General features: G+C 43.6%; 1 protein-coding gene across 1 annotated transcript; it reads left to right on the top strand.

Annotated features, from left to right (window-relative positions):
• Positions 1-254: 254 nt before the first annotated feature.
• Positions 255-4220, top strand: AMIGO2 (adhesion molecule with Ig like domain 2). The gene is made up of 2 exons (XM_068276597.1): positions 255-610; positions 825-4220. The coding sequence occupies exon 2, from the start codon at positions 943-945 to the stop codon at positions 2500-2502; it is 1560 nt and encodes a 519-aa protein (XP_068132698.1). The 5' UTR covers positions 255-610; positions 825-942; the 3' UTR covers positions 2503-4220.
• Positions 4221-11851: the final 7631 nt, after the last annotated feature.

Below are 11851 nucleotides of genomic sequence, written 5' to 3'. Positions count from 1 at the left end.
GACTAATTTTTTTTTTCAATATTGCAAATGTTTTTCGTTTCCGTAAAAAGAAGCTGTGATCAGTGATAATGGAAATGCCTGCTCCCATCGTGCTCCAGCAGCAAGGCTCTTCACGCTTGGCAGGATAGAAGTCTGCACTGTACATCCCTTGGGTAACTCTAAAACGGAATTTGCTCACAATATGCAAACATTTGAAGTAAGCAAGATGACCGGAGAGTGGGATATCCACAACATCATGGATTTAGCAGAAGAAGGGAGGGGGGATGGGACTCAATGCCTGTAGACAGAGGCAGCAGCATCTGTGCTGTCTGTGCCCTCATCAGTAAGCTTTGTATATTTCTCTAGGCTGACTGTAGCCAATCACAGTGCACAGGTGAACAGAGGCTGGGCAGGCTCCCTCTCATATACACTTCCCTCTTGAATGCAAGCAGCCTTAATCAGACAGGATAATACAGCGCTCAGCACACAAACCTGTTCCTCTTCTGCATGTGAAACTTCCCTGCCATCAACAACCTACACAGTGGAAATGAATGAAGACAAAGAAAGGTCAGAGAGCAGCTCCTCTGTGTCCACATACAGACATCAGCCAGAGAATATCATGAAATAGCAGGTACATTGCATTTTTCTATTTATCTGTGCTGTTACTTTTTCATAATCAAGCTAAGCCCCTCAAAGGTTTTGCTAAATACAAACTTTCTTGCATGTTTGTTGTGCTCTTGTGATTCTTAGTTGTTTTGAATCCACGCAAAGTTTTATTTTATGCCTCTGATTTATTTATGATAGTTTTCCGCTGAAATGACTGAACTCGTTCTGTTTTATTTCAGTGGCAGTGAATGCAGCTACAAGATGAGCATTTTTGACATCATGTTGCTTTAAAATTTCTCCACCACTTGAATACATGCTTTGTGGGCGTCAGTGGGCACCTACTGAGAGACAGCCGTGATGTATTTTTTTATTCCTTCTTTATCTGTGGAAATTGGAAATGTCCACACAAAATGGAAAAGCCTTGCCTATTTGTTTTTGTTTTGCTTTATTGGCAGCGTTGGTGGTGCTCCCCCTGGGGTGTGTCCTCCAGCTTGCATCTGTGCCAGTGATATTGTAAGCTGCACTAACAAGAACTTGTCTGTTGTTCCCAGGACAATCTTTAAGTTTATCCGAAGACTGGATTTAAGCTACAACAAAATAGGCTTTCTGGATCCGGACTGGTTTCCTGTATTATTTGATAAATTACATACTTTTCTTTTAAATCATAACGCCATCAGCAGTATATCTACTGGAAGCTTTTCCACCATTCCAAACCTGAGATACCTTGACCTATCCTTCAATAATCTTCGGACGCTGAGCAATCCGGTTTTTCAAGAACTTAAAATGTTAGAAGTTCTGCTGCTTTACAAAAATCAGTTAACCCATATTGACTCTGGGGCATTTGGAGGCCTCCACAAGCTGCAGAAACTGTACCTTGGCTACAATGAACTGACTTATTTCCCACTAGACTTGTACGTTGGCAGAAGTAAACTGGCAGAACTTGTGCTGTTGGACATTTCTCATAACCATTTGCAATCAGTGCCTGTTCAGCAAATAAGCTTAATCTCAGCAAGGCAACTTAGTGGGATTTACCTTCACAAAAATCCTTTTGCTTGTGACTGCCAGCTGAACACCATGCTGAATTTTTGGTACCGCAGACATTTTGGTCCCGTTGTGGAGTTTAAAACTTATTACAGCTGTAGTTTACCGTTTCAGGCTAAAGAACTGCCTCTTATCCAAGAGAGTTTTCTCAACTGTTCTGAAAGTGCTGTTAATGGGTCTTTTCATGCATTTGGCCTATTGTATGAGGCTCAGGTTGGAGAGAGGCTGGTGGTCCATTGTGACAGTAAGATCATCGATTCAGACACCGAGTTTAGTTGGCTAATCTCTGATGACAGAGTACTGAAGCCAGAAACCAAAGTTGACCATTTTCATGTGTTTTCTAATGGGAGCCTTGAAATTGAAGATGCCCAAATTGCAGATTCGGGTATTTATACATGTTTTGCAATAAACAACATCAAGCTGATTAATGAGTCAGTAGACATAAGAATCATGGTGAGCAATTTTACGAGTCATAGGTCTCATTCCCATGAGGCATTCAACACTGCCTTTACTACCCTAGCTGCCTGCGTAGTCAGCATAGTTTTGGTCCTTCTCTACCTTTATCTCACACCCTGCCGATGCTGGTGTAGATCAAAAAAGCACAAAAGAAAGCAAAACCAAAACAGTGCCCACTCCTCTGTCATAAGTGCCACGCCGTCTCATGAGGCCCATGCTGAGAGGAAGTCTAGCACTGGAAAACGGGTAGTGTTCCTGGAACCTGTCAAACAAGCACAGCAAGGCCAAAATGGGAAAGTCAGACTGATTACTGGAGACAATCTCACAGCAGAGAGCATTTTAAAGAACAGCAGATCAAAGTCTGACTCAGATTCTGTCAGCTCTGTCTTTTCCGATGCCCCTTTTATTGCTCCGGTATAATCATTTGCCTATGTCTCCCACTCACATAGATAGTCAGTCTGCTCATATGGCATATTAAAAATGACAGTGACTCTTAAAGTAAACACATATATCATGTGTAAACCATTGCCTTTGTAAATCAGAGATCCAGTAAGGGGAAATGAATGTACCATATTTCACTAACTACAAGCACACACAGAAACCCAGTGATTTATTCAGGAATTAACCTTTAAATGATGAATTCTATTTTACATTTGTTTAGTATGGGTTCTTCTGTTTTAGGAAGAATGGTTTCTATATTCTTAAACTCTGGGAATAGGTGTGAGTTTAAAGCACTGATATTCAGAAGAGTTGATCTACTATCCCTGCTATAAAATTGAAGCCTGTCTGACACATTATATAATATCTCTCAGCTTGATTTAGGGATTAATGTAGCAAAATCATGCAGAAATGAAAGCTAATCTCAGTTGAAACTTACAGTCTAAAAAAGAGCAGAATGAATACATTAACTCTCTTTCATCAGATATATGTGAAATAAACTTAACATCATTCCAATCAGCGTAATTGGTAGAAATTAGCTTTTACTGATCCATTTTTCTACAGTAAATGGAACTGTCTCTCAGAGTTATTCAGTAAGGCAGTGCAAAGAGTAGACAAGTGCAGTAACCTGCAACAACTAATGAAATGTCACCCTCTGTTGCGTTAGAAGAATTAATGTGAAGTGATAGATCAGTGGTTGCTACAGGTTACTGCTTGTTGCTCATTGCTTTGTGCCTTAATGAATAAACCTCATTATCTTTTGTTATTGTCAATCCAGTTGCTGAGGATTATTTTTTTTATTCTTTTTCTATTTTATGATCTAGATGCATTTAACATGCCTTTGCTGTGCAAAGAGATTAAACCAATTTAAATGTTTGTATTGGCAAGTTTCTTGTCTTGTCATTAATAAGGTTAGGTGATCACTTTGAACGCTTATATTCTTGCTAAAGGTGTATCATTTGTAGTATTTGTGCAAAAGTTGATGCTGATTTTTGCAATGATCTTGCAGTTAATGTAGGCTTTATTTCCTGTTATTTTTCTGTTGTTTGAACTGTTAGTACCTGGTCATACTTGTATTGTTCACAGGTATATTTGCACTGATTAAACAAGTTAACCAAATTCCATTGGTTGCAAGTAAATTGTGACTAGATCTGTACAAGGTAAAGCAGTAAAATAAAAGCATTGAGTGGTTATTTTAATGAAAAAGGGTGTTCCTTTGACATAACAGTTGGTTAGAGCTCAGTGTTTGGTAGAGGATTAGTATCTGCCTTTAGTACATTTTAATATATTGATAAACTATTGAATAGTTTTGCTAGGTTTCACTGATATACTGTGCTAGCAACAATGGTATAGCCATAATGATTATATGAGTCAATATTAGACTGTCATGTAGCCCTGTCATGAAGGTATACGGTATATGAAACAGTGTATTTTCCATGATGATATGTTCTAATAATCTTATGCGTACTTTATAAAAGAGCATATGTATTTTTGATGTTATTTTCCTTTGAATTATTTTTTTGTACATGTTTATATAGTCCTTTTTTCCATTCTCAATCAGTAGAAGTGTAGTAGGCAAGATACTGTGTGGTGCCACCACAGTGATAACACAGCAGACATGGCGAGGCAGAAGAAGCCAAGGTGGATGTCAGTAGTATGTTCATTTTAAAATATGTTTGAAATAAATCATTGAAATGATACTGCATTTCTTATCTGTCCTTTTTATTAAACGATGTTTCGCTCTTAATACTCCGCATTTACATCCTCTGTAAGAATATTCAAAAGTGAATCTATTTTCCTTATGCTGCCTTTGTCGTTTTCATTAAAATCAAGACTTAGCACAAGCAAAAAGTTCAGCATGGTTCTTTGCTTTGATGCAATGTTTTTTGATTTGGTTGATTTTTCAATGTGTTTTTTTTTTTCATCAAAGTTAAAACATGAGCATGACAGTAATTGCAGAATGTTTTTATATTACATTTTCATTGAAATAATGAGCAGTGCATATACTAATCACGTATCTGTAAACCAATCACCATAAAGACTGACAAGGTCTGTGTAGTGTACATTTAACCCTGTTCCATTTTCCTGTTTGTTTCTTTAAGTTCTTTGTCTCCTGTTGCTTATTCAGTGTGATTAGCATTAGTACATTCTGTCTCCTCGTTTTTATGTTATATAGCCCTGCTGTGGAGAGAGCTTGACTACTGGGTAATATGATATGGTATACGCCCTTCTGTAATGTATCAGATTGAAAACCGAGCGCAGAGCACCACAAGCACACTGTACACTGGAAAACAGCAGTAAATGCTGTGTTTGGGGAAAAACAGTGAAGTAAAAATATATATTTACAGCCTTGTGAAAGTTTAACTACAGACAATACAAAAAAGCCACCACAACTCCAATCTCACATACTTTAATGAAAAGATGATATTGGCTAGATGTCACCGACGGTAACACCCAACGTTTTAATGTGGTCATATGACTCCTCATCATCGTTGTCCTGGCACAGAGATCTTTGTGCACTGCTCAGTGATAAGTAGGTCTGTCTCTTGTACTCAGAGCCGGGACAAGGTCCTCCTGCACCCAAGGCTGAGACACCAAAGTGCGCCCCTCCATCCCTGCCACCCCAGCCATCACACACGGATTGCTATTAGACTAAGAGGCGCCACAGGGCCCACAACCTGCCCAACACCTTAACCACTTGAGGACCTAGGGCTTTCTACCCCTTAAGGACCGGCCACTTTTTTTCCATTCAGACCACTGCAGCTTTCACGGTTTATTGCTCGCTCATACAACCTACCACCTAAATGAATTTTGGCTCCTTTTCTTGTCACTAATAAAGCTTTCTTTTAGTGCTATTTGATTGCTCCTGCGATTTTTACTTTTTATTATATTCAGCAAAAAAGACATGAATTTTGGCAAAAAAATGATTTTTTTAACTTTCTGTGCTGACAGTTTTCAAATAAAGTAAAATTTCTGTATACATGCAGCGCGAAAAATGTGGACAAACATGTTTTTGATTAAAAAAAACCCATTCAGTGCATATTTATTGGTTTGGGTAAAAGTTATAGCGTTTACAAACTATGGTGCAAAAAGTGAATTTTCCCATTTTCAAGCATCTATGACTTTTCTGACCCTCTGTCATGTTTCATGAGGGGCTAGAATTCCAGGATAGTATAAATACCCCCCAAATGACCCCATTTTGGAAAGAAGACATCCCAAAGTATTCACTGAGAGGCATAGTGAGTTCATAGAAGATATTTTTTGTCACAAGTAAGCGGAAAATGACACTTTGTGAAAAAAAAAAAAAAAAAAAAAAAGTTTCCATTTCTTCTAACTTGCGACAAAAAAAAATGAAATCTGCCACGGACTCACCATGCTCCTCTCTGAATACCTTGAAGTGTCTACTTTCCAAAATGGGGTCATTTGTGGGGTGTGTTTACTGTCCTGACATTTTGGGGGGTGCTAAATTGTAAGCACCCCTGTAAAGCCTGAAGGTGCTCATTGGACTTTGGACCCCTTAGCGCAGTTAGGGTGCAAAAAAGTGCCACACATGTGGTATTGCCATACTCAGGAGAAGTAGTATAATGTGTTTTGGGGTGTATTTTTACACATACCCATGCTGGGTGGGAGAAATATCTCTGTAAATGACAATTTGTTAATTTTTTTTACACACAATTGTCCATTTACAGAGATATTTCTCCCACTCAGCATGGGTATGTGTAAAAATACACCACAAAACACATTATACTACTTCTCCTGAGTACGGCGATACCACATGTGTGGCACTTTTTTGCACCCTAACTGCGCTAAAGGGCCCAAAGTCCAATGAGTACCTTTAGAATTTCACAGGTCATTTTGAGAAATTTCGTTTCAAGACTACTCCTCACGGTTTAGGGCCCCTAAAATGCCAGGGCAGTATAGGAACCCCACAAATGACCCCATTTTAGAAAGAAGACACCCCAAGGTATTCCGTTAGGAGTATAGTGAGTTCATAGAAGATTTTATTTTTTTGTCACAAGTTAGCGGAAATTGATTTTAATAGTTTTTTTTCACAAAGTGTCATTTTCCGCTAACTTGTGACAAAAAATAAAATCTTCTATGAACTCACCATACTCCGTACGGAATACCTTTGGGTGTCTTCTTTCTAGAATGTGGTCATTTGTGGGGTTCCTATACTGCCCTGGCATTTTAGGGGCCCTAAACCGTGAGGAGTAGTCTTGAAACCAAATGTCGCAAAATGACCTGTGAAATCCTAAAGGTACTCATTGGACTTTGGGCCCCTTAGCGTACTTAGGGTGTAAAAAAGTGTCACACATGTGGTACCGCCGTACTCAGGAGAAGTAGTATAATGCGTTTTGGGGTGTATTTTTACACATACCCATGCTAAGTGGGAGAAATATCTCTGTAAATGACAATTGTTTGATTTTTTTACACACAATTGTCCATTTACATAGAAATTTCTCCCATCCAGCATGGGTATGTGTAAAAATACACCCCAAAACACATTATACTACTTTTCCTGAGTACAGCGGTACCACACGTGTGACAATTTTTTGCAGCCTAGGTGCGCTAAGGGGCCCAACGTCCTATTCACAGGTCATTTTGAAGCATTTGTTTTCTAGACTACTCCTCGCGGTTTAGGGCCCCTAAAATGCCAGGGCAGTATAGGAACCCCACAAGTGACCCCATTTTAGAAAGAAGACACCCCAAGGTATTCCGTTAGGTGTATGGCGAGTTCATAGAAGATTTTATTTTTTGTCACAAGTTAGTGAAAAATGACACTTTGTGAAAAAAAACCAATAAAAATTAATTTCCGCTAACTTTTGACAAAAAATAAAATCTTCTATGAACTCGTCATACACCTAACAGAATACCTTGGGGTGTCTTTTTTTCTAAAATAGGGTCACTTGTGGGGTTCCTATACCGCCCTGGCATTTTACAGGCCCAAAACCGTGAGTAGTCTGGAAACCAAATGTCTCAAAATGACTGTTCAGGGGTATAAGCATCTGCAAATTTTGATGACAGGTGGTCTATGAGGGGGCGAATTTTGTGGAACCGGTCATAAGCAGGGTGGCCTTTTAGATGACAGGTTGTATTGGGCCTGATCTGATGGATAGGAGTGCTAGGGGGGTGACAGGAGGTGATTGATGGGTGTCTCAGGGGGTGGTTAGAGGGGAAAATAGATGCAATCAATGCACTGGGGAGGTGATCGGAAGGGGGTCTGAGGGGGATCTGAGGGATTGGCCGAGTGATCAGGAGCCCACACGGGGCAAATTGGGGCCTGATCTGATGGGTAGGTGTGCTAGGGGGTGACAGGAGGTGATTGATGGGTGTCTCAAGGTGTGATTAGAGGGGGGAATAGATGCAAGCAATGCACTGGCGAGGTGATCAGGGCTGGGGCCTGAGGGCATTCTGAGGGTGTGGGCGGGTGATTGAGTGCCCTAGGGGCAGATAGGGGTCTAATCTGATAGGTAGCAGTGACAGGGGGTGATTGATGGGTAATTAGTGGGTGTTTAGGGTAGAGAATAGATGGAAACACTGCGCTTGGGTGGTGATCTGATGTCGGATCTGCGGGCGATCTATTGGTGTGGGTGGGTGATCAGTTTGCCCGCAAGGGGCAGGTTAGGGGCTGATTGATGGGTGGCAGTGACAGCGGGTGATTGATGGGTGGAAGTGACAGGGGGTGATTGATGGGTGGCAGTGACAGGGGGTGATTGATGGGTGATTGATAGGTGATTGACAGGTAATCAGTGGGTTATTACAGGGGAGAACAGATGTAAATATTGCACTGGCGAATTGATAAGGGGGGGTCTGAGGGCAATCTGAGCGTGTAGGCGGGCGATTGGGTGCCCGCAAGGGGCAGATTAGGGTCTGATCTGATGGGTAACAGTGACAGGTGGTGATAGGGGGTGATTGATGGGTAATTAGTGGGTGTTTAGAGGAGAGAATAGATGTAAACGCTGCGCTTGGGTGGTGATCTGATGTCGGATCTGCGGGCGATCTATTGGTGTGGGTGGGTGATCAGATTGCCCGCAAGGGGCAGGTTAGGGGCTGATTGTTGGGTGGCAGTGACGGGGTGATTGATGGGTGATAGGTGATTGGCAGGTGATTGACAGGTGGTCAGTGGGTTATTACAGGGAAGGACAGATGTAATTAATGCACTGGCGAATTGATAAGGGGGGGGGTCTGAGGGCAATCTGAGCGTGTGGGCGGGTGATTGGGTGCCCGCAAGGGGCAGATTAGGGTCTGATCTGATAGGTAACAGTGACAGGTGGTGATAGGGGGTGATTGATGGGTAATTAGTGGGTGTTTAGAGAAGATAACAGATGTAAACAATACATTTGGGAGGTAATCTGACGGCGGGTTTGCGGGCGATCTAATGGTGTGGGTGGGTGATCAGATTGCCCGCAAGGGGCAGGTTAGGGGCTGATTGATGGGTGGCAGTGACAGGGGGTGATTGATGGGTGATAGGTGATTGGCAGGTGATTGACAGGTGATCAGTGGGTTATTACAGGGAAGAACAGATGTAATTAATGCACTGGTGAATTGATAAGGGGGGGTCAGAGGGCAATCTGAGCGTGTGGGCGGGTGATTGGGTGCCCGCAAAGGGGCAGATTAGGGTCTGATCTGATAGGTAAAAGTGACAGGTGGTGATAGGGGGTGATTGATGGGTGATTGATGGGTAATTAGTGTGTGTTTAGAGGAGAGAATAGATGTAAACAATGGATTTGGGAGGTGATCTGATGTCGGATCTGCGGGCGATCTATTGGTGTGGGGGGGTGATCAGATTGCCCGCAAGGGGCAGGTTAGGGGCTGGCTGATGGGTGGCAGTGACAGGGGGTGATTGACGGGTGATTGATGGGTGATTGACAGGTGATTGACAGGTGATTGACAGGTGATTGACAGGTGATCAGGGGGATAGATGCATACAGTAAACAGGGGGGGTGGTCTGGGGGGGGGGGTCTGGGGAGAATCTGAGGGGTGGGGGGTGATCAGGAGGGGGCAGGGAGCAGGGTGGGGGATAAAAAAAAAATAGCGTTGACAGATAGTGACAGGGAGTGATTGATGGGTGATTAGGGGGGTGATTGGGTGCAAACAGGGGTCTGGGGGGTGGGCAGGGGGGGGTCTGATGGGTGCTGTGGGCGATCTGGGGCAGGGGGGGGGGAAAAATCAGTGTGCTTGGTGCAGACTAGGGTGGCTGCAGCCTGCCCTGGTGGTCCCTCGGACACTGGGACCACCAGGGCAGGAGGCAGCCTGTATAATACACTTTGTAAACATTACAAAGTGTATTATACACTTTGTATGCGGCGATCGCGGGGTTAACATCCCGCCGGCGCTTCCGTATGGCCGGCGGGATGTTGCGGCGGGTGAGCGGCGCCAGGCGGAGGCGGAGGATCGCGTCACTGATGACGCGATCGCTCCGCCCATGCCCCTACAAGGACCGCCGCCAATTGTCAATACGGCGGTCCTTGCGGGGTGCACTTCCCGGCCGCCAATTGTACATACGGCGGTCGGGAAGTGGTTAATATCTAGTTATCTGGCTTGCAGTCACTGCCATGTATCCCCTTTTCTTATTTATTTCTGCTTCAAACACAATTAGGAATGACAGCTGAATGAATTCTGCGCCCCCTCCTACACTGCGCCCTGAGGCTGGAGCCTCTCCAGCCTATGCCTCGGCCCGGCCCTGCACTATCCCACTCCCAATAAGAAAGGGTGCAAATCGGTTGATATCTACCATTTCAGCAGCCAATCTTTATGTGTATACAGTGGCCAGCAATAGTTCCTGCTCAGGCATCAGGAGTCGTTAAGAAAATGTCATGTCAGATCCTCAATGACTTCTGATGCCCAAGCACAATCATTCACAACATTATTTTTAACTCCTGACCTGATGAAAGCCACTCTGTTGTGCGCCGATTGTTGTCCCTCCACCTCTCCTCCATAGTAACAGAACACAGCACTAGCCTCAAGGGAAGGGATGTGTCTGTATAACATGGTTCCCCGAATTGTCACCCTAGGGATCGTTTCCCGGTCCCCATCGGGCAACCATTATCGTATGCGTGTAAATAGCTTAAATTACCCCTGGTCTGGTTCCCTTGACTAGCACACAGCACCACCCTCCCCCCCCCCCCCCCTCCTGTGCCCCCTGTAGCCCTTGTTCTGCTCAGTTGTAATCTTTGACTGAGGCAAAACGTTGAATATGGGCAGGAAGGAAGTGGCAGTTCTTCCTCCCCTCTGCCCATCCATAATTCAGCCCCCTCCACTCGTCTCTATAGTCACCTTATTAATCTCTTCACACAGTGTGCAGGGGAGCTGCACTGTGTGCGATATTGTGGTATTTGAGGTCGTATATCCTTCTGACCTCAATTAACACATGACCGCACACAGCGCAGCTCCTCTGCGTGCTGCGTACAGTACATCATAAGGGGAACTATAGCGGCGAGAGGAGGGGGAGGGTCTAAGGACAGGCAAAGGGTAAGGAAAAGCTGCCACTTCCTCCCCACACATATTTGTTGTCAGAACGGGGCCGTAGGGGGTGCTGGAGGTTGGAGGATGGTGCTGTTTGCTAGTCAAGCAGCACCAGAAGGAAAACATATTAAAAGTATCGAGGACCGGGTCAGGGGTACTTTAAAGTAAATCTAAAGCAAGGCTTCCATATTTATTTCCTTTTAAGCAATACCTGGCTATCCTGCTGATCTCTTTGGCTGAAATAGTGTCTGAATCACACTCCTCAAACAAGCATGCAGTTAATCCAGTCAGGCTTCAGGCAGAGCACCCAATCTTCATGCTTGTATAGGTTCTTCGGATAAAAGTATTAAAGGCAGAGGATCAGCAGACAAGCCAGGCAATATGCATTGTTTAAAAGGAAATAAATATGGCTACCTCTATATCCCTCTTGCTTTAGGTTCCCTTTAAGGTGAAAATTTCCCTGGAACATGTGATCATTATCAATATCGATAGTGTCCAAACTGTGGCCAGAGTGCAGCAAGTATCCCCAGGACTGGATTTCTGGAAAGGCCCCCCAAAAGCATGGCTGCCGCTTGAGGGGGCACCTGGATGTGAAATGGGGATTGCTACATATGAAAGAGAAGGCTGCAAATGGGGAGCAACACATAAAAAAGGGAAGCTGATGTCCATGGGACCTGAACATGACAGAAAGGGACTGCAGTACATGGATGTTACACATGGAGGAGGGGTGCTGCTGTAAATGGAAGGGAGCCACAAGATACTGGGCCTAGGGGCATAAAAAGTATAAATCTGGCCTTGAGTAGCACTTCAGTAACTAATGAATGTTCCCCCTAAACTGTTTGCTGTATGACACATGAATAAAATC

Source organism: Hyperolius riggenbachi, chromosome 3 (assembly GCF_040937935.1).
Source record: "Hyperolius riggenbachi isolate aHypRig1 chromosome 3, aHypRig1.pri, whole genome shotgun sequence".
Classification (NCBI taxonomy): Eukaryota; Metazoa; Chordata; class Amphibia; order Anura; family Hyperoliidae; genus Hyperolius; species Hyperolius riggenbachi.
This window is presented reverse-complemented; position numbering and strand designations above follow the sequence as displayed.